The sequence below is a fragment of the Miscanthus floridulus genome, chromosome 17 (genome assembly GCF_019320115.1).
Source record: "Miscanthus floridulus cultivar M001 chromosome 17, ASM1932011v1, whole genome shotgun sequence".
NCBI classification, from domain to species: Eukaryota; Viridiplantae; Streptophyta; class Magnoliopsida; order Poales; family Poaceae; genus Miscanthus; species Miscanthus floridulus.
Window position 1 is genome coordinate 102783854 of NC_089596.1, and position 23550 is coordinate 102807403.

Consider the following 23550-nt stretch of genomic DNA (forward strand, 5'->3'; position numbering starts at 1 on the left):
CATAGGCTTTCGAGCTAAAAGGCCACCCTTAGACCAAAGGGTGCAGGCACATTTTTTTTTGGGGGGGGGGGGGGGGGGGGGGGGGGGGGGGGGGGGGGGCGGCGCAAACAATTCCTATTTCTCAGCACATACCAAAGATGAATTGGTTTTTGTACAAAGCATTTGAACCTCTGTGAACTTTTCTAGGTAGATAATTTTCCTCAGCACAACACAAACGAAAGAGTCGGATTTGCAAGTGCAAGATCTCATTTGTATTGTACAAACGATGTTCCCACAAACCCAGCACCTATCTGAAGCTTATTGTGAGTTCGACAAGATAACAACACTTTGCAGATGAAGAAGCACATGAAAATTGGGGTCTTACAACTTCCATTGATTAAGGTCACACTTCTTTGATGCCATTCGCTTCGCACTACTCACTGCCACGGCAAAAGACAGCGTAGAGAAAATGCAAGAGTTGATGCATCTCTTGCTTTCTTATTGACAGCTCAAGTTTGCTCAGAAATGCCAAGGTATTCCTAGCTGCTACTAGTGACGCTATTCCTAGCCACTAGTGACGAACTGTTCTCAAGTTTTCAGAGACAATTCTTGGCGAAAGCCCCATTGCTTGTGCAATGCTTCTCACCTCAGCAATCATTGCCACAACGTCGTTGAGTTTGTTAATAGCAGAACCGACTCCCTGCAGTCAGAAGAACAGAACTCGGTTCTTGTAAAAATCACATTGCTTATATCTTTTAAAGAAAAAAAACTTCAAGTATAGTGCATACAACTCCAGCAGCTCCTGCAGTTACTGCCATTGGTGCAGTCACCGAACTTAACCCTGATGAGCACATCACTGGAATGCTGACAGCCCGAGAGATGGAGTATGCTGCGGCGAGTGTTGGTGTTGCCTGCAATTACAAACACTATGTAATTTGATACAATGAAGGAACCACCGAATGCAACATGCCCTCTTTTTTGTCCTAGTTTCACTATACCTTTTCAATCAATCCAAGAACTCCAGGCTTTGTCGGGCTAGAACATTTTCCACCCTCGGTTTGGATTATATCAGCTCCTTCCTCTTCGAGTAGCTCTGCAAGTCTCATCTACAAATAAGAGTCAAAATTAGCAAGACTAAAGCATGTATCAGTTATAGTGGTTACCGAAAAGTTGTGCCTTAAGCAAGGTTGTAAATAGTGGCGATATGACCTTACAGCACTGAAATCCAAGCTTGCTGGCAACATTATTGAGGGCAAAAGAAGGGACCTGACCACACATATTTTTGGTTGCGCGTATAGCCCAGGTCATAGTCTTATAGGCCTCATGCTAGAAGAAATGAGGAACCTAAAACGAGCAAAGGTACTCACAAATTTCCTCTATGCTCATCCTCTTGTTCTTAGGTTACTGAGAGAGTATATGGGCAAAGATATAGTTCACTCACGTGTTACATGTTTTGCGACTGCAAGAAGTTGATTAGATCTGATGAACTATGATTGGGGTTACTTGAAAAGCAGTAAAGGAGACAGAGGTGGTCAAATTGTGAGTTGTGAATTTTAAGACTTCGATTTGATGTGCTGTTAACCTGTCATGTTGGAATGAAAAAAGGGTAATATTAATGAAAATTAGAAATATATTTTGACATTTATCGTCTGATGATATATCCCACTATACCGCTAAATGTATTGTCAAACTGCCACCAATAAGTGCCGCTATACACTGTCTTAAGGTTAGTGATTGGGGATGATGATATACCTGGTCTGGCAAACTAAGTGTGTGAGGAACTGTTACTGATAAAGTGATGTCTGGAAGCATCTTCCTTGTTTCCCTTGTCAGCTTCAGTATCTGAAATTGGTTACACCAGTAAATTTCTCTCAATATTCAACTTTTGGAGTATGCTTCAATAAAATAGCAAATTTAGCAGCTCTGAATAGGTCAGGTTAGTAAGAACCTGTTCAGAGGAGAACTCAATGCCCATCTCATAAAAAGAATCATAGTTTCCAATCTCAACCTGAAAGAAACAAGGTTAAAGGGGGCAAATATTTGTTATAGAAAAATGACTTTCTTTTCAAATTTTTGCATAGTTAGCATCTGAAGTTTAGTGGCTGACCATTTTAGCTCCTGCTTCTACTGCAGAATGGAATGCTGAAGGATCTACAGATGAGACACAGATCTGCAATATGCAATTTTTCCCAGAATGCACTTAGCACAAGTGCACAACCAACTCTGATGCTAGGCGAAACCGCAATTACAACCACAGGTTCCAATCACCCTAAGAATGGATAGCTTACCGGAAGGTTGGTAAGATCCATGGCAACCTTTACTAAGTCCTTGTCACATGCTATGTCAACATGGGTTGCGCCTCCCTGCAGCCATTAACAAAAGTACAGCAAGTTTGTTACGATGACCGGCAAGTAATGGACTCATAACATGATCATGAATAAAGTCGAGTAGACAAGTAATAGCTTTATTTCCACCTATTCAGACAAATTTTGGTTTAACACTTGTGCGGAAAAAAGCCCTTCTAACAGACACTTTCCAAATTTAGCTAATCTACAGGTTGCATTCTTGTTTTTCTTAAAAAAGTACACACGTGTTAGAAAATTATAGCTAGTATAGGTTGCTTCCTGGTTTTCATAGATGTTGATTGTATGCGAAGAGAATAGGTTGATTATAAAGCTAACTTGCATTGATAATGACTTCAATTAACATCCTGGATGAAGAATAATGAGTGCCCGCTCCGGAACATCGAATCCTGGGCAACGACCTGCCGTCTGATTCTAGATTTCTTTCTTGACAAAATCATCAGTGACACAATCTTAGATAATTCATAGCTCTAGAAGAAACCAATAAACAGAATCATCGGGGACATAAGTAATATTTTTGGAGTTCCGGGGCACAATAGTATGTCTGAAAAATAGTATAACACAAGTCTAGCTCATTTTTCACATTATTTAGTCTCAAAGAAGTCTGCAAGAACGAAATAGTAACTACTAGTAAGCATTGACAGGTAGATGCATTATCCACACCTTATCTGCAGCTGTGACAACAGATGCAACACTGCTCCTGTCAAAGTTCTGAAGCCCGGAAATTATCTGCACAGTTAAAGAGTCAGTAGCTATCAGCTAATCATCACTAAGCAAGGATAACTCGTCCAAACAAAACAAAACAAAAATTCCTTCAATTGTCCACTGTAAATACGGCAGTACATCCACAAATTTCTACTATGCTGACATCAATGGATTGATACGGTGAAGGAGACGTGTAAGGAGATAAACCTTGAGAGCCCTGTTCTCGCGGAAGGCCCTGAGGACGGCGTCCTTGTTGGCGGCGTCAGCAGCCGAGGCGCGCAAGGCGAACAGTGCCCGTGGCGCTCGCCGCGCGGATGCCCGGCTCGCCATAGGCTGGCACCTGGCCGCGCCGAAGGACGGCGCGTGGAGAAGTCCCAGGGAACCTGGCGCTGCCATTCTTGGTCCTGCTGGCTGCTGCTGCTCCTCTACTCCCCTCTGCTGAAGATTTTGAGAGTGAAGGCGAAAGAGATAAGATGACACTACACAGAAACGGCAGAGTGCGTATATGTCACTGTATTTATCTTGGACGGTGCAAATATCTGTCTGACACGTAAAAAATCTTGCAAGGTTCAGCAGGAAGCCCCTTGGTGTTTACAGTCCTCGCAAATTAGTCCTCAGCCGTCAGATAATCACGTTGGTTTCAGTTGAGGTGCTTGATGTTGCTGTGGCGTTATTTCACAATTCACAAGCAAAATGACAAACGCAAACCAACAAGTCAAAGCTCGATACACAGTGGACATAGCCCATCATCATGTATTGACCATGGCCCCAAATTTTATTCAGGAAAAAATACAGAAGTTTTCAAGTCCAGTGCTGCATTCCGGCGAACACCTTGCCTGCAGCCTGCGCTACTTGACAATGCCGTTGAGGCGCTCAACGACGGTGATCAGTCCCTGCAAGCTCAAGTCGCCGTCGCCATTGGCCACCATCGCCGAGAACATCTGCCGGTACAGCGCCGCCCCAGGCAGCACGTTGGCCTCCTCCCCGCCGTCCCCGACCTCGAGCGCCATGCCGAGGTCCTTGACGATGTACCGCACGCTGCCCCCGGACGCGAACTCGCGGCGGAGCAAGCGGTCGCCGAAGATGTCCATGATGCGCGACCCGGCCGCACCCTTGGACACGGCGCCGAGGAACAGGTGCGCGTCGAGCCCCGCCGCGCGGGCGAAGGCCACGGACTCGCCGAGCCCCACCACGGCGCCGGCCACCGTGATCTGGTTGGCGATCTTGCTGCTCTGCCCGCTGCCGGCCGCGCCCATGTGGGTCGCCTTGCCGAGGTGAGCGAAAAGCGGATCGAGCCAGGCGACCACGGCCTCGTCGCCGCCAGCGAAGATGGCCAGCGTGCCGTCCCGGGCGCCGACGTCGCCCCCGGACACCGGCGCGTCGACGGCGTGGCAGCCCACCGCGGCTGCGGCTGCGGCCGCGGCGACCTCGCACGCGAGGGAAGGGGAAGAGCTCGTGCAGTCCACCAGTACGACGCCGCGGCGAAGGCCCGCGAGCGCCCCAGTGGCGGCGTCCAGGACCACCGCGCGGACGTCGCCGGGGTTCCCGACCATCGTGAACACCACGTCGCACGCGGCGGCCACGGCGCGCGGCGAGTCCGCGAGGCTCGCGCCGGCGGCGACAAGGCTGTCGGCCTTGGACGGCGTGCGAGCGTACGCGGTGACCGCGTACCCGGCCGCGAGGAGGCGCTTGGCCATGGCGCCGCCCATGACGCCGATGCCGATCCACCCCACGCGCGTGGACCCCGGCTGCACCGGCGCCGGGAAACCGAACGCCGCCGCTTCCAGCTTCCGCCCCTCCTCCATGATCCCCGCTCCGGAGCTGCTCGCTAGCTGCCGATTACCCAAAGCCGCCTCGATTTTGGTTGGTTGGTTGGATTGCAATATATCCCGCTATTGCTTTTTTAACGGGACAACGACACAATATGCTATGCATAAACAAACAAGAACTCACTGGGTCCCAGTCTCCACGATCGCAATTTCGTGCATCCACAGCATCCAAAACACGTAAATTAAACTATTCAACTCCCGATAGGCATCGCAAATTTTCATTCTTTTTTTACCAAAAGCAAAAGGTAGGAAATTACAGGAAGATGATCGAAAGAAGAACCAAAACGATGGCTTTCATTACACGCCGAGGCCGAGCCAAGTAGTGGTGAAGGCAGCTTTGCTCAGAGGTGGCAGCCGCAGCAGAGGAAGAAGCAGGAGAGCGCGAGGCCCAGCACGACGGCCTCGACGACGTACATGACGCGGAACGCGACGGCGTCGACGACGGCCGCCGCGGAGCCGCTGCGCAGGGTGAGGGAGGACAGCCCCGGGAGGCGCTTCCACCTGAGGGAGCGCGAGAGCGACGAGGCGAGCCTGGACGCGCCGACCGCGGACGGGGCGGCCAGCCTCCAGCGCCGGCTGCTCCGGGGCAGGTGGTAGTCTCTCGGGATGAGCTTCCTCAGCCACCCGCGCGGACGCGCCGGGCCCGCCGCCGCCTCGGCCGCGGCCGGGGACATGGGCGCCGTCTCCGAAACCGCCCTCGCCGCTGTCGCCGCCGCGTCCACCTCGATGGCCATTGGCCGCCGCCGCTCTGCTGACGTGGGAGGGTGTGCTGTGCCTGTGCGTTGGTTTGGCTGGAAATGATCGGGTGGGCGGTGGTTGGGAAGACTGGGGAGGGACGGGAGAGAGACGTGGGGGTGGGGGGCGACGGGCGAGGCGACGTGCTGCTGGGAGCGGGCGACGAGAAGACCGGGGGATATATGGGGAGGCGACGGAGGAGGGTTTGTGACGGTTTGCCCCCTTTGAGTTTCTGATTCCTTGCGACGCGCTCCTTGGCTTTGCTTGTGTACAAGGCAACAGCTATGCAACAGAGAGCGATCAGCCTAGCAGGTCAGCGGTACTAGCAGTCCAGCGCCAGTGCAGGACTAGAAGGAAACTGGTTTCTGGAACCAAACTAGGGGCATGTTTAGATTCTAAAAATTTTCACCCTAAAGGGTCACATTGAATCTTACAGCATATGTATGGAGTACTAAATATAAACGAAAAATAAAACTAATTGTACAGTTAGACGAGAAATTGCAAAATTAAACTTCCGAACCTAATTAGTCCATAATTAGACAATAACTACTAAATACAAACGAAAGTGCTACAGTAACCAAAACTAAAATTTTTTACCAACTAAACGCGTCAGGGTGGGAATTGCAATTTGCAAGCCGTGGCGACGCTTTACAACTGTCGGCTCCATACAGCTACAGGTCTGCACCAGCACCACCAGGGGAATTGAAGGCAGGCGGGTAACGGACGGCCAGGGAACGCGAAGCTTGCACCGGACGCCGCGCGGCTGGAGCCGCGTTGGCGGATGATGGCATGGCACGCACAACCAATATGTTCGCTGATCGGTTTCTAGGTGGATTTAGGCTAATCAGACCAACGAGCGAACAGGCTGAACTGCTCAAAGAGGCCTGCAGCGGTGCAGCCAGGCAGGCTCACCCGGCCGCGGCCAGCCCCGGACGGCCGCCTGCTGCTACGTAATGCTACAAGCCTCGGTCGGTGGCTTTCATGTGTACCTCAGCCGATGGCGATGGCGATGCCCAGCTGTTCCTGACGACTTGCTGTTTATTTCTCACGTTCAGACGTGTCGCCTTCTGTTCCGCGCCTATTTGCTTCGCTTCCACGAGAAGAGTCCTCATGGCTCATTTAGCAGGTGTCGTGACCGTGAGGCGGCGCGGCATGCGTGAGAGCCGCGCGTGGAGTCCGTGCAGCCGGAGGCACTAGACTACGAGAGAGCGCGCGCCCGCGCAGACCAGGAATCAGGGCATGTGTGTTCTTGACTTTTGAGTAAGGGCATGTTTAGTTCTCAAAATTTTTTGCGCATCGAATCTTGAGGCATATGTATGGAGTACTAAATGTAGACGAAAAAAAAACTAATTGTATAGTTGAGTGAGAAATCGCGAGACGAAACTTTCAAACATAATTAGTCCATAATTAAACACTAATTATCAAATACAAACGAAAGTGCTACAATAACCAAAACCCAAAAAATTTTACATCTAAACACGCCCTAATGTGTAGCCCAGCCACGACCCACGTGGATCGCAAGCGAGCCGCTGCACGGCTGAGAGAGCGGAGAGGCTACGCGGTGGCTGCCACAGCCGGCCGGCAGACCCAGCGGACGAAATGAGTTGGGCTGCGTTTAGTGGGCGAAATTTGGAAATTTGACTACGGTAGCATTTTCGTTTTTATTTAATAATTAGTATTTAATTATGGACTAATTAGGCTCAAAACGTTCGTCTCGCGATTTTCAACCAAACTGTACAATTAGTTTTTTTTTGTCTACATTTAATGCTCCATGTACGTATCACAAAATTCGATGTGATAACTATTATAGCACTTTTTGGAAAAAACTTTTTGGAACTAAACAAGGCCTTGGTTAACCGGGTAGAGCCTACTCTATCCGACTCATGTTTAGTTCCTCCCTAAAAATTTATATCTTATCTCATCGAATATTTGGACATGAGTATTAAATATAGACTAAAAAATAACTAATTGCACAGATTGCGACTATTTTGCTAGACGAATTTTTTAAGCCTAATTAGTTCATGATTTGACAATAAAGTGCTACAATAACACATATGCTAATGACGACTTAATTAGGCTTAATAAATTCGTCTCGCGATTTATTGACGAATTCTTAACGTAACACTCCAAAACTTTACGGCCTGAAACTAAACAAGGCCTTAAATAAGCACTTCGTTTGTTGAGGAGTTAAATCTTTATATTTAAAAATAATAATATTTATAACGTGTAATAAGTGGGAGTGTCTAGGAGGCGGTCAGGTGTTTCAGAGGAGTCTGACACTCGAGTGTTGAAGGACAAACGGACACACGATTTTGGAAAAAAAAAAGAGATAATCGAGTGATTTTAATCCGACCAACACTCGATTGCTATCACTATTGGATCCGGATCAGATGGACCAAAACAAATATCCAAATAATATTAAAAATATTAAACAAACAAAATAAAAAATATTAGCCAGATTATTTCTATGAAAGGCAAATTAGAAAATTTCAAAGAAGAACCCAATAAAACATATAGAAAATCAAAAGCCAATAAATCGATTGATCAAAACTTACACCAATTAAACATAGAAGTTATGTCTAAATAGAAATAGTAAAATATGATCCAATAAAATATAATCGGCTCCAACTCTGGTACTGCTAGCTTGGTAGGATTACTGGTATGACATGTACCAGCAATACTAGTTGGAGCCTGTGCACCCAACGACAGTGGAAGGCCTAGGGCAGGTTTAGATTTCAAAAATTTTCACGCTAAAGTGTTACATCGAATCTTACGGTATATACATGGAGTACTAAATATAGACGAAATACAAAACTAATTGCACAGTTGGGTGAGAAATCGCGAAACGAAACTTTCAAACCTAATTAGTCTATAATTATACACTAATTACCAAATACAAATGAAAGTGCTACAGTATCCAAAACAAAAAAAATTTGCCAACTAAACGCGCCCTTAACAGTTTTCAGCGAGCCGAACCGGGCTAATATCGACTTCTGACAGGTTTGCAGCATGCTGCCGTACGTTCACTTCCCAAGCCTCCTGCCTCCCGTCCACTCTGCAGCGAGCGCACGTCTCTCTCTCACTGTATGCACCTGCAGCGTGCCGTCCCGTCCTGTGTCGGAGGGAACGCGGTGTGGTGTGTGGGCTCCGTAACCGCTTGCGCGCTTATCGCATCCGTTGACAGCACCTCATCCGACGATCACAGAATCGAGTGAGCCGAGAAGGAAAAACACTCGAGCGACGGATAGATTTACTGTAATTGTCTATATATCTGTCGATAGATTTTATGTCATTAAATCTGTCAAATTAAATTCGATTCATTAGACAATTGTAGTATAAATTTTAAAACACAATGGAACGTCTTATATTAATCATGATATATTTTTTTAATAAATTTATTCGAAACTAGATGTTGATTACGGGGAGGCAACATGTGCAGTTCTTTAAGATGGGAGTCGCTACCTGGTCAGGTTCAGCTGGGCCTGGGCGCCAGCTGCTGAGAACGACTCCACTGTGCTAGCGACTTCTAGAAGTCTCTGCTCTCTCTCTCTCCTTTTCGTTCACTGTGCTAGCGACTTCTAGAAGTCTCTGCTCTCTCTCTCTCCTTTTCGTTCAGCTCCAATTAACATTCGTAGTACCGTTGGAGTTGGAGCGCTGACGATCGAATACTACTGTAGTAATATCGAGTTCACTCCCATCGTGACAACAATTTTCTGAAGAACATGCAAGCACGAGTCCAAAGCCCAGGACAGCTCAGTCTGCATCCAAACTGATCAATCAGGAACAGTTCAAGGTTACAGCTAGCTACAGTTAACTTGTAGTTAAGTATACATGTGTTAGTCGTTGTGAAACTCAAATCTAATAGTAGTATTATACTCCTAGTATAATACGATCACATTCAGATGTGCAGGGCAGCAGGCAGAAACCAGCCCCGGCCCGTGCACCAATAATCATCAGAGTAAACGAAAGTTGTACGGCTTGTTCGCTTGGCTTATAAGTTATACTTTTTTAATCAACGAACATTATTTTTCTTTAACAACAAATCAGTCAACAGTACTTTTAATCATGACTTATCAACCAAGTGAACAGGGCAGTAGCCGTTAACAGATATCCATCTCTCGGCCTATTCGCTGGTTGATTTCTAAACTGATAAATCCGGTTGGTGCTGGTTTGTTGTGAGAGAAAAAAATATTATTAGCTGACTGATAAGCCCTGACTAAACCAACGAGCTATCTACCCATAGTTGGCTAACCCTGTCGTGAGCTTCTCAAATTTTCTCGTCTTTCTTCTCAATTCAGATGTGTCGGGAGCGGGAAGGCAGAAGTGCAGGATCTGGAATTGTTTCAGTGCAAGCCTGACGGACAAGTGGTTGGGCAACGGACGCAAGGGGATTCCTGGTTAGGCGTGACCCCTGGCTACTACCTCGCGAGCGAAAGCGAGGTTGACAAGCGGAAAACGAGCTGCGGAGATCAGTTTCTTTCAAGTACACTAGACGTGGGAGAATATATGCCCCCTAGCAAAACCACATCGATTTTCATTTCATTTCATTTGATTTCCCATCACGAGTGATGGTCGCAATCACGTCTTCTTTTGCCAGTGTGTTCATCATTGCACTGCATGTAGGTGCTAGAATTACGTTTTTTTTTTCTGAACTAAAGGAGTATACGGTTCCCTCGCTTCTTTTTCTCCCTCTCTCTCTTTCCGTCTTTCCTGAAGGAATATGTTCTGCTAATCTTTCTCAAATCAAATGTACAGTACTTCTAGTAGATCAACCAGATCGCATGCACTGACCTGAAAGCTGTACCGTCTGGCCCTGACTGGGCTGGCTGCACGAAAACAGGGGCGGCAGGAATAACGCGTGCCAGACCAGACGTCTACTACTACTGATCGAACCTGGAAACCCTTGGCAATGAAGCAGTTTCTGCTTTTGTCCATGCACGGTGATGCACCTGCTTGGCTGCCTCAACAGCTTCACGTACTGAAAGACACAGCAAAAACAAAAGATCATTATTCCTTTGGAAAAGGAAAAGGAAAAGAGACGAAGAAAAATGGTGGTCTGAGCCCGAGTGTTCGCTGAGCAAACTGCATTGTTTTAGCAGTTAGCTTGTGGGCAAGCGAAAGGTAAGTGAAGGGTCGGGACATCGATCAGACTCAGACACCGTACGAGTCGTTGCTTCCATCTCCCCTCCTGTCTCCTGCGGGGGCCGGGACCTTTCGTCCTTTCGATCCAAAGTGCGTGCTGGGGGGGTGGGGGGGCTCAAAATCACGCGGCGTCTCGTGCTTCTCGATCGCGCCATGTCTAGATGCCTCTAGAAAATCGCCGGGTCAGTGGTCACCTTTGCTTCCCTTTCTCCGGGTCCCGGGAACACGGAGGGAGAGGCCCGGAAACGGCTGCGCGGCGCGGCGATGCATAGGATGGCGCGAAAAGGAGCGCGGGATGGTGGTGGTGGAGTGGCAGCGCTGGAGCTGGAGGCTGCCTTTTTCGTTTCTTTTCTGGGTGTGTCTTCAGAGTTCAGAGTACGTAGTGGTGGAGAGTGGAGAGTGGAGAGTGGAGACCGGGAGCCGTCAGGCTAGGCCAGAGGCCGCAGGCGGCGACATCCACTCTTTACACCTGAACATGCAGCACATCCAGATCCAGAGTTGACAGTTCAAATGAGCGCGTGTTTAGTTGAACCTCAAATTCCCAAAAAAGTGCTACAGTACCCATCACATCGAATCTTGCGATACTTGCATAGAGCATTAAATGTAGACGAAAAAAACTAATTGCACAGTTTGGTTGGAAATTACAAAACGAACGTTTTGAGCCTAATTAATCCATGATTGAATACTAATTGCCAAATAAAAACGAAAATGTTACAGTAGCCCAAATTCTCGTATTCCCCCGAACTAAACACGCTGTGAGCTCTGCTTTCACCAGAGCGCCACATTCAGAATCTTCAAGTGAGCAGATTTTCTCCTGCAGACACGTATACATTGGTCCGGAGTTTGGACGCGGCCCACACAAACACGAAGCGAAATACTGCGTTTAATGATGACGGCAGTCGGCAGACGACACGAGAACTATATATATATAAACCCTGCATGCATGCACTTTTTCATTACAGATAGAGAGAAAATACTATAAAGACTGCACTTGACTCGGCCACCGCTGTCGTGCTGTCTCCCTGCCTGTACGCATCACGATAAGAATCATGATGGTTGTTGCTAGGACAACCAGCAGCGGCCGTCTGCTTAATAACCAAATATTAATCCACTGCGTCTGCGCATGGAGCTGTGTAATGATACGGCCCAGCTCCGGTAGTAAACTACGCACGGCATCAAGGCATGGCGCCTGCACATTTGACGCTGCCTTTGCCACCGAAAGAAGATGGATTCTTTAGCTCCATGACACGGCGCCCAGGCATGAGAAGACGATGTTGCATGGATCTGCATGTAACCTGAACAGGCAACCGCAAGTGTTCTAGTTCATATCATACTACTTCGGAAGAAGACCGACCAGCCCAATTTGAAACAGGCGTGTCAGTGATGGATAGTTCCGTGTAAAACTATTGCAGAGGCCAGAATAGAAGAATTTTTTGTACATAAAAAAACGATTTGCCTTTTGGTAGCAAAACCATGGAATTTGTTTGAACAGAAAGCGGGCCCAATTTGAAGGAATAAAATACTGCCTCGTGGTTCCTGAAGCCCATTTAATTTCGTGGACAATAAGAGCACCTGGGTCCTGTTCCGTCCTGGAAAAGGAAATAGTTAAACCAGCAGCTCAATACGTCGGCAACGAAGGAGGGTTAGCCCGTTCAACATTACGGGCCAAGCCTGTTATCTCAGTCATGGGCCTTAGCCTACTCTTGGGCTGCTACTGTGCTACAAGACATCACTTGTGTTCGTTGAAAGCCGATCTTATTCTCTCTCTCTCTTTTTTTTTACCGAAACAAAACAGTAGCCCGACTCGTGCAGCTGCAGCACGCAGGCCGCCCAGGAAGCCGTCGCGGCGACAACGTGGGCACGGCGAGACGCTACACGTGTGCCGTGACGCGAGACGATCTCCCCCGGCCTCTGCACGGCTGCAGCAAGGCAACTCGGTAAGCGCCGCCGTGCGGCCACGAGCGAGCGCACGGAACGCAGCCGCCGTGCCCGGGTTTTTCCACCCTGCGCCGGGGGCTCCTTGCTTGTCGCGGTCCAGCCTCCAGCGTCATCGGTCGCGCTCGAGCACCGGCACGGCGAAAAGTCTGCGCGCGAGCGAGGTGCCCTGTGCCCGAGCGGATCAGCGATCCGGTCAATCGCTCTGACTACACTACATGGCCTTCGTTGATCCGCTGCCTGCGTGCGGTGGCCTTGGTCTCCCAATCCAATCCGGTGCGCCCATGCCTGATGCTTCTCCAGCTCTTCTTCCCCTGACCCTGAGAGCGAAGCGACAACGGCTTGTAGCCACCATGGCCGCACATTTGACCCCGGCGCTGGATTTGTCTCCGTTCACCGCAGCAGGAGTTAGGCCGAGACCGTAGCTTTTTTTACTACCATTCCACTGCTGGCGGTAAACTAGAAAGCTTCCCGTCCCGTGCCGTGCCTTGGCCCTTGGAAAGCCATAGGAGGAGCTCTGACTCTTGGGGAGACGAAGATGTTGCGTGCAAGTGCAATGCACTGTCGTTTCTTCTGCAAGGCGCACGAGTTACGGCGATGCATGCCGGGGGCGCCAACACGGAGGAGGGAGGGCCAGACATCTCTCTCGGTTCGTCTCATCTCTCGTCATGACATTATTCTGCTCGTTCCACGAGCACAGCTAAAAGCGAAAGCACACACAGTACTAGTTGATGTTTTGATGGAGCACCACTACTCGTGTGCATGCATGCATTTGTTTAACACTGTCACCGCGCTGACAGGCGGAGAACAGTTTGCGAGCAAGAGTTGACCTCGGCGATCGATCTCGCTGCAGCAGCAGCAGCATGGGATGGGACATGGGTAGCCGCAGCCGCGGCGCGGACGTGAGAAGAATCTAGCTAGCCCAGCGAGGCGGAGCATGCAGGCTGGGCATGTGCCCGTGCACCGTGGCGCGCGCACGCACGCGGCGCGCTTGTCCCCGCCCGTTCTCGTGCCGCGTGCCTGCGGCTGCGGCTGCGAACGCGTCTTTGCTGCTGCGTGCGCCATGCGGCCGTGTGTGCCGGCCGGTGATCTCTGATCTGATGCTGTGCGTGCAGCGTGCGCGCAGGACGGAGAGTGCTGGTGCTGGGCCAAGCACGAGACCTGCTCCGCCTCCGTGTTCTTGCTCCATTCTCATCTCTGAAACCGGTTCGCGTGTGTGAAACTGACCACCTGTGGTAGACTCGGGAGCGTGCCTAGGCAACATGGTGGTGCAGAGTGTACATCATGCACGAGCCACTCCAGACTGTGAGCACTTCAGGCCTGTCTAAGCACCAAACCTGCTGTATCCCTCCAAAAAACACATTGTTTCAGTATATAAAAAGAACACCTCTTAATGTTGGTAACTGTAGTAATGTACTGCCTCTCCGGCTCTCCAGGAACTAAAAAAAAGCCTGGTGGGATTTGCATACTCCTCGTTGCTTGTTCAATCGTCAGTTACTCATATATTCTTTTTATTTAAAAGCTCAACGATCGAATTTCCCCAGCCGTACGTTTCGTCCAACGTTGTTCTTTTTTTAACAGACTAACTTTCAGTGTTGCTCTTTATCAAAATGAAAAAAAATTCCAATGTTATTCTCCAAGATCCAGTTATGTCAAACTGGAGAAAGGTGGCCAACCACTTTCCTCACTGAATCTTACAGCTTTAACCGTTTCGTTTTACCCACGGGGATAAGAAAAGGAGGCTATATAGTTTCATCAACAGGCAGAGGAGGACCGAGCGATAGCTCGGGTGGTCTGGCTTGGTGTGAAGAGACCGCTCGTGGGTTCGACTTGCTTGCCTCCCCGTTAATTAATTTGCAGGTCCTCTGCACGCAAGGATATGTCACAATGGTCAGTGTGACGTGCCCGTCATGTGCGAAGTCTGGTTGATTTCGGATATCTCTCAGCCACGTACAGCCTCTTCGTGTAGGTGTAGGTCTAGCGTGCACACTAGGGTGTGTGTGTGAGTTAGTGTATACGTTCAGATACTACAACTTGTACTCGAAGAGTTGAGAAATAAAAAAAATCGGTAGAGCTCCTGCCGACCGTTTAAAAAAAAAGTTTCTTCAACCTTCTGCTGAACTGAGAGCTGATAGCAAAGCCTGCATATATACACAGAATCAAGTCGCAACATCAATGTTCGAGGAAAAAAAAGGGCTGCATCATCCAGCCATTTTTAGCTAGGCCAGGCAAATCATTTGAAGCCACCCAGCATTGCAGTGTGAACCTTGAAGGAGATGGGCTCCTGCACAAAGATTCCCTGCAAAACCCTAGCTGCAGCTAGCCCCAGAAAAAGAGGCAGACAAATGACAAAAGAAACATAATGATATGACAAGAACCAAGTCAAAAGGGACAAGCATAAAACGCAATTATTTGGGAATAAAACCATTCACCTGCCACATAAACAAGAACCCAGCCCTGCCTGCTGGTTCCTGGGCCATGTTTAGATCACCTCTAAATTCTAAGTTTTTTTATTCTCTCTCTGTCACATCAATTTTTGAACGTATGCATGGAGCATTAAATATAGATAAAAAAATAACTAATTGCACAGTTTGGTTGTAAATCACGAGACGAATCTTTTGAGCCTAGTTAGTCCATGATCGGACAAAGTTTGTCAAATACAAACGAAACGTGCTACAGTGTCCAGATTGCAAAAATTTGCAATCTAAACGAGGCCCTGGTCTGCCCTTTAACAATAGTAACCCTTCACGAGTGGATCACATGACGGCATGACGCAAATCCTGCCGGAGAAAGTTTCCAATGTTTATTGGCTGATCTCATGGGAATGGTCCAAAAGAGTATAAGAGCAATAAACTACAGTACTATGGTCTATAGGGAAGTGGATCTCCACAGAAATGCCCTTTGGAACAGCAGGGGTCATCTCCTCGGTTGACTTTGCCACCAAAGTTCAGCATGCATGTCTGCAAGATGTACTACTAGTATAAGTATATCTGCCTCTGCTGACTAATCGCATCACCATTCACCAGGAAGTATTTCCTCAGTAAGAACTTGTTTTTTACCAAATGTTCAGAGAAACTGACGTTCTGAAAGTTTGAACGTCACAGTTAATCAAAGAACACAGCGACACAGGTCAAACGAAACATGCAGATGCTTGGACGATTAAAGGGTGTACCCAGTGCAGAGAGCTCCCGCTCTGTGCAGGGTTTGGGAAAGGATGTTAGTAGCGAGCCTTACTCTCGTCTGTGCAATGCGAGGAGACCACGACTCGAACTCGGGACCTTCCAGTCACAGACGGTAAGACTCTACCGCTTACACCAGGGCCGTCCTTCCTGCAGATGCTTGGACGATTCTGTGACTAATTTTATTTAGCCGGTCAGTACTTGTTACTTATTTTCCCGTTATTAATAAAAAGGTAATGCCGGATAGCTGCCTCAGCCACAGAAGAATCATTGCAGTTTTTTTTCTCGACAATAGAGCCATTGTAGTTTTCCTGGTCCAAGATCGTCGAGAATAGGCCAACCAGATGGCTAATTCTTCATCCAAATGCCAAGCTTTTTGTGTCCTTTAATCCTTATTGTGGCCTTGGCATCAAATCCAACTCCCAGCTCAAATCACTTGCAGCGTATACAGGGCGTGAGTTTTCAGATTACAAAAAGCAGGATCAAAAGCCGTGAGATTTTCAGATTGGAAAAGTTTAGCCTTTCTACCTCCTGTCCCTCAGTGGGGTGAGAAAGATACTGAATTGCGAGATCTTCCTACCCATTATCCATCAACTAGCCCTAGAAAGCTGCAGACTTTTCTCGTGCCTGTCTCGCCTATGGCCATCAGTAACCTGCCCGGCTTTGCGACTCAGTCAAGTTGATGCCTTGGTTATGGTTCGTTCCCGGAGGCAATCTGACTGAATAAGCATGTCAATGAAAACTTTGGCATTTCTCGCTTTTGACAAGATCAGGATTCAAGAACGTGCTGCACTGCTGTGACTGTGGAATTCATACAGTAACTGTACTAGGCACTAGCTTCTAGTAGTTGTGCCCGTTTGAACATGGAAAATATTCCAGCTGTTTTCCTTTTCCACGAGGAACTATGCGCTTGATTGAGAATCTCATGTGTTTGGCAGGAGAGGCAAACGGGATGTTGTTTTCATCGCAGGAACTTTTCAAATATGCTTAGGGTGTGTTTGTTTGGTTAGTGCACAAAGTTTGATGGAATATGGCTATCCATTGATTTTGGGATAGAGTTATCTATGCTGCTTGTTTGGTTGGATAGATGAAACGAACTATTTTTTTATATGGTTGGATGGATTAGACTGAATGAGATGAGAATAACTGACTACTGATATCTATTATTTAAAAATAATAACCACTAATTAGACACTAATAAATATGCACTAACTCTAATTTTATCATAATAGTCACTAATTAAAATAAAATATGTTAATTAGCACCAATACTACCCTAATTGGCACACCAAACATGCACTAATCAACACATTAGCACTTATCAAAATTAATCTTGCCATCATAATTACTAAGTAATAATATAACATACTAATATTCGTTATTATTTACTAATGACAAAGATTAGAAAACATAGACGAGCTTGACTAGTATAGACTTCTATAGAGAATATTCTCCTGCAATAGTAGACATTCTTGTCTAAGTCGCCCAAGAACAAAACACTCCTAGTCCATGGAGGATACCAAACCAAGCACACCCTTATTATAGCCATTGGTTGCCTGGTTAATTTCTAGCCCAATTAGGATTCAACAATGGCTCAAGTTGGACTACACCAGACTCATTTTCGTGGGGTTGTTTTGTTGCTTAGCTAAGACCGACAAAGACACATTGGATGGTTTCCATGGCCCCCTTGGTAGCTATGCTAGGTAGTAGGAGCCTATAGCATGTTTGGTTGCCACAAGGGACATGTTTCTACTCACCAAATCACTCGATCGGTGCCGTTACTGCTTGCGCCCTGCTCACATTGGCTCTATCAGCAGCATTTGCTCAGCAAAGTGTCCCTCATCCTAACCCAAGTGGCATTGTCAATGTTAACACCAGCGTCAACAACATGCATGTGTATTCCACCTAGCCTCATTGGGGGCATGCTCATTAAACCCAAACCTAAGAATGAACTAGTCAAGGAGTAGTTTCACTTGGGTCTTGTAGGGATGGAAGGGCTTGTTGTATAGAATCCTGAATCTATTCTTCAGTGCCCAAAATACCCTCTCAACCGTGGCTAGCTCGGTGTTGGATCCGCGGGGACGACAAGTTTGAGCGTCCATGTGGAGACAGTTTTTGGGTGTAAGACGACATTTGTTGGACCAGCTAACATCCTTGGTCGAGCATCCAAACACCACAAGAGTGGCTCTAGAGAAACCGGCTAGAGGGATAGCGAGGCGTCCAATCACTACCATTTCACTTCCCTGAGGCAAGGACTAGTTTGGAAAATAAGCCTATACGACATCCAGGAATAACCAATACGTCCAATAAACCATATGGTCTAGAAGAGTGGAAACAAATATTATTCCAAGATGCCTGAACATAAATATATTATCCACAGTTCTTTTTGACAAGCACAAAGGATTTTAAGGTTTAGAGAACACAATTTTTTTGATAGAATTAGAGAACACAATTAGCGACCGCCCGAATACTTAGGTAAAATTTTGGTGAAACAGATTACTGTAATATGAAATGCTTAGCGTTCCTTGGATATATATTAATCAACATTTACAACTAGCACCACTGAAGACAATGACACGATGGTCACTGTCCAACATGTTGGAACGCAGTAGTCCAAGAGCTGAACTTGACTTGGTGAGGTTAGTCCACTTTTTTAATCGGATCAAGTCAAGCCTGTCATATAATACAGTGTTTTCATGATTTACTCCTGCAACTGCAGGATCTTTGTTTTCTTAAACTGTTGATGCCATACAGAGAGAGATTAGGAAATTTGTTACAACTTGTTTTTGGATGTTGTACGTAGCTAGTGGTGTGTTTGGCAGCCTTGTGATCCATGTGATGCACAAGCAGGCAGCTAGTACATGTCGATCCATCTTTCTGCAGGTGAGAAACCTATCAAGCAGAAAGGTTTCTAAAAAGAATCAAGCAAAAAGACATGCTTTTCAGGGGCAAAGAGAGGGCAAAGATGTTAAGCAAGATAGTAGCACTAGCTAGTACTTTGCTGTCCTTTTGGCCTTGGGCTTTGGCAGGCTACTCATTCCGATGCAGCCTAACCTCCCCATGCATAGAGCTGCAAATTGCATTAGCGGCTAGCATAATGATGCTAGTATATTAGTATACCAATAATAATGTAAATGCAAGTCGGACATCCGATGGTGGCAGTTCCAGTTTGCCAGTTTAATTTGTTCTACCACTGCACATTGGTCGCCCGGAACGGCGGCGGCGGCACGTCGGCCGGCGGGGATCGATGTGATGTGAGCGGCCGGCGAGAGAGACGGCAGTGGACTGGAGTACGTCCAAAAGCACGAGTTGCCTCGCCGTTCAAACTCCAAAGGTGAGAAAGAAGCTGCTGCACTAGTCACTCTTTCTTTCGAACCTTTCCATGACGGAATTAGCGGCCAAAGCATGCACGCTTCTATGTACATGTAGCAGCATCGAGTGATACTTGATCCGGTCAACATTCTCATGCTCCAACAGTCTCCATGCGTCTTTTCCATCTTTCACTCAAAATTGAAAACTCAGTTACTCACTATAATTACGTACTACCCAAGTTACCCCATATTCGAATTGTTCGGCTTATTTTTTCAGCCGGAACATTGTTTTTCTCTCACAACAATTCAGCCAGAACAGTGTTTTCAGTCAGTTTCAGTCAAAATTCAGACCAGCGAACGGGGCCAAAAAAAAAAAAAGATTAAGTTATTTTTTTTGTTTGATCTCATGTTACAAGTACATATATCCTGTGAACTCAAAGCATATGTTTGAGAGGCAGAGGGGCATCTTTGCGAGTTCGAGTACAAACACAGATGCATGCATGGGAATTCACGCCAGTGCTAGTAGAGTAGGATGCAACGACAAGTAATGGGATGAAATAGCTATCTTCTCATCATACAGGACGATGATGCTTGTTGTCGTAATGATGCGGGTTAGGTGAGGACAAGGTCTTTGCTCGGATTAAGCGAAGAGATGGACCAGGGTTTTTTTTAACCCCGGAATCGCGTAGTACGACGAGCCCACAGGACTTTGGAGCAAGTCAAAGCTCTGGCAGATACGCAGATGATCGCAAACTCACCGTGTCTCGCAGGGTATTAACAATGGGTAGCGATGTTTGGGTACGTAGGTTAGCAGTTGGCCGCCTCGCATTTGACGTGCCTGGTTGCTGTGTATGTACTCTCTCTCCTACTACTGTTTGCTGTCAGCTTGTAAATAAATAAAAACTTATTGGGCCCAAAAGCGTCTTGTTTGTGGATAGCAGTTGTCCTTTTCCATACACACTGCAGATTTGCAATTGACTTTGGTTCGGCCGCTTCCTACTGAGTGACGATGATGACATAAATATATGCCAAAGACTCTCAGAAAGCGTCGAACATGGCCCAAAAACTTTGTTATTAAGAAAACAAACAGTGTCAAAGATTCCTACTCCACTGTGTTCTTATATATATACTGGTGTAGTAATATAGGAGTACTATATATATACAATCTTTGTCCCTCCGTCTGAAAGTCTGAACTAAGGAGGCTAGCTTGTGTGCGCCTGGTCTAAGCCTGTGGCAGAACCGTCTCATCTAATGCTTCTTAGGAGTACTCGTTTTTCATTAGATACTAAGTACTTAAGAGATGACACTAAACTACGCAGTTCCGTCGAGCACACCCTCAGGAAAAACTAAAAAATCCATATTTTTATTAGGATCATAAATGAGAGAATAAAGCTTACAACGTTCTGAAATTATTTCTTACATCACTTTATTATAGTAGTAGAATATTATCTCAATTAATTATAACCGCAGAATATAACAATATTATCAGAGTTACAGAGGGAGCAAAGATTAATTTAATAACATGGTGGAGTATTAACGTAGTGATCATTTATATACAAGAGATGCTAGTAGATTTTACATCTTTTCTTATAAAAATATTTAGTGAGGGTTATAAATAAACACTACGGTCGTAGCGTGAAAGGAATCCTCTCTGAGCCCACCAGGAGGTTTCCACACATATGAGTCAGCTCTAAGTATCATCCGATCACCTGCAACAGGGGAAATAAAACCCTGAGTACTCGGTTGTACTCAGCAAGACTTACGCGACAGGAAAAAAATAAAAGACTCCAAAAATATGCAAGGCTATCTAGCTTGTGGATTATTGCATCTCAAGGAAGTATTACTAAATATGTGTCTTTATATTCAATTTTATTAGTAGTCATCTTTAGTTCATTAACTAACCATTCTATGTAAGCACCTATGCTACTTTCAAGCAGGTGGTAAGCAATCAGAACCATTTTATCACCTTTCATATTCCAGTTTTTACTACGGTGCTAGACCATAGCAAAGTCATACCATCTCACGGAAATGGCTATTCGTGAACTAATGTATCCTAGCTGGGTACCTCGAAACACACGCCTCGTTTGTACCCCGGGCACAAACAAGACCAACCCATTCCACTTCTGTCACGGGATCTAGGTCTCTGTCCAAACTTGGACTCCAAGCCCCCACACTTGAGACCCGGTCTCAGTATGGTGCTTAGACCTCCACCTTTTTCCGTCTCCAATCAGTCGGTCCGAAAAGAGCCGGAACCCACAACAAGAGCGTAACGAGCCTTCCCGTTCCCATAAGCAAGTATGTGCTCAGGATAATAAGTCTATGACCTGACTACCATCCACAGCAACGGACGGTCCTCAATCGACACAGGCGGAACAAATGCAATCCGAGCCTCGCTCGAATGCCTAACCAAGTCCTGATCCAAAGTAACATTCCGCCTGGTCTCCAATCATCCTTCATATATATTCCATGTGATGCTATAATAACAACAATAATATCTTTCATATCTCTCGTGAGTGACAGGTAATCACTCGACTTTTACCGAATCCTATAGCATAGCAATCTACACGATCCTGACATACTAGTAGGACTCATAGGATAAGGATATATATACAAGTGGGTTTTCATTCAACTCCTTAAAACTTAATATGCAAGTATAAAATAAAGTGTAGAATAATAGGGGTTATGCACCGGGGCTTGTCTGGGTAAGATATAACCAAAAGTTAGCATTCCATCATGGTGACACGGTCATCAAGGCACTATCCTTTCCGCTACTTCAGTCGACTCCATGATCCATCGTTGTTCCTATTATGATATACGTGGATACAACGCAGAGACGCAATTAATCAATGGTAACCGCAACTCTTAAATATACGATTATGCCTCGCAAGCTAACGAGATAGCTCTAACGTGCTAGGCTACGTATCCATGTTGTCGAATAAGGCATTGTTTCTCAACAAGTGTTTTAGTTCTACAATTCCAAGGTGTTTCGACATTTTATTGATTAACTATATCTTTTCAAACTAGGGCTCATTTAGCTACCTTAGCTAACTAATTATTATAGAGCTACAAAAATTACAGTGAGCACCTAATAATGTTAGGAATTTATTGCGAAAATTTCAGAACCAACACTATCACCAATTTATCACAAAAATTACTTCAAGTTTATATCTTAACAATATTAAGCATCTCAAATTAATTAGATCACTTCTAAAAATATTATAAACCTATGTGAACAAAATATACTAGCAGATAGATCATAATTTTAGGCATCTAACCAAATTGGTTTCATAATTTTTGGTTAACTACACAATTTTATATTGAATTTACAAGTTTACCTTAGAAACTAAATTAGAAAATGTTTAGAAAAGGAAAAGGGCATGTGGCAACCATTCGGCCCAGCAGCCCGGCTTGACCCAATGTGGAACGCGGGTGCGCGCAGCAGGTCGCCCTAGCAACGGCCCAAAGCTAGGGGCGCCCACGCGCGATGGTGGCTTTGCAAAAAAGCCACCGTGCTTTTAGATAATAACATGACTTCTATACGCGCTATTCCTACTATCAGTAATCTTACAACTAAACCCTCGGATGTTTTCACCTTTACCACGGGGAGGTCCCTAGGGATCTCCACGCGTGCCGGCGCAGCGGTCGACGGCATAAGGTGGTTACGTCGGGCAACCTAGGCGTGCTACGACGGAAGTAAGGGGCCGACCACCATCTAGAACTAAACACGCAAGGATGGGTGGTGATTAGGGACTCGGAGGCACACTATCGTGGGCTGTAGCAACAAGTGGCTATCCGCAGCGGTGGCGTGCCTGTTCCGACGAACCTACGTATGCTCAGCAGAGTAGAAATGGCGGATAAGCATCAGTGGCTCACCGGAATTCATGCTATGGTGACGGTTGAGGCAGAGGAGTGCTGAGGTGGCCTGGCCACGTGCGCGCAGTGATATCGACGGCGCTCCAAGGTTGACACCGATGTGTCAGGTCCTCGCTCGTGTCGTTCCTAGTCAAATGAAGATGAGCAACAGTATGAGGGGACCAAGGTGAGCTCATGGGAACAACTAGTTGAACCCCTACCGAGGGTTAGGGCCTTACCCCCAAGTCATGCTTTGTTTTGGGGGCGCAATGACCGGCGGCCGTAGAAACACCAATTTCGTCCGCGCCGAGGCGCGACAAAGCCTTGATAGGGGTCTCTTGGCTAGTCAACTCCCTAGGCCACTTGCTGGTGCAAAGAATTGAACTACGAAGCTCTGAGCTAAGCGAATCGAGAGGCAGAGCGCGCGGTGCAAACGTTATGGTCATATCGTGGAGAAAAGCTTGCGGATGAGCTCGAGCGGTAGGGCATGTTAAAGCGGGACTCTGGTCGACAGTGGTAGA

General features: G+C 46.7%; 2 protein-coding genes across 2 annotated transcripts; both read right to left on the reverse strand.

Moving 5' to 3' along the window:
• Positions 1–126: 126 nt before the first annotated feature.
• Positions 127–4945, reverse strand: LOC136516992 (uncharacterized). Its single transcript, XM_066510507.1, has 10 exons — positions 3900–4945; positions 3255–3558; positions 3006–3071; positions 2268–2342; positions 2087–2149; positions 1928–1987; positions 1732–1821; positions 978–1085; positions 768–890; positions 127–679 (listed from the first exon to the last, which is right to left on the reverse strand). Exons 1-10 carry the CDS (start codon positions 4850–4852, stop codon positions 551–553), a joined length of 1971 nt encoding a protein of 656 aa, XP_066366604.1. The 5' UTR covers positions 4853–4945; the 3' UTR covers positions 127–550.
• A 133-nt stretch (positions 4946–5078) lies between these two features.
• LOC136516991 (uncharacterized) lies at positions 5079–5761 on the reverse strand. The gene has a single exon (XM_066510506.1). The coding sequence runs from the start codon at positions 5608–5610 to the stop codon at positions 5218–5220; it is 393 nt and encodes a 130-aa protein (XP_066366603.1). The 5' UTR covers positions 5611–5761; the 3' UTR covers positions 5079–5217.
• Between the last annotated feature and the right edge of the window lie 17789 nt (positions 5762–23550).

Coding starts and splice junctions, on each gene's coding strand:
- LOC136516992 (XM_066510507.1), bottom strand. CDS start 4,852: ATGGAGGAGGGGCGGAAGCTGGAAGCGGCGGCGTTCGGTTTCCCGGCG. Junction 2,343..3,005: donor TTGTCACAGCTGCAGATAAG/GTGTGGATAATG, acceptor TAATGGCTGCAG/GGAGGCGCAACCCATGTTGA. Junction 680..767: donor CTGCAGGAGCTGCTGGAGTT/GTATGCACTATA, acceptor TTCTGACTGCAG/GGAGTCGGTTCTGCTATTAA.
- LOC136516991 (XM_066510506.1), bottom strand. CDS start 5,610: ATGGCCATCGAGGTGGACGCGGCGGCGACAGCGGCGAGGGCGGTTTCG.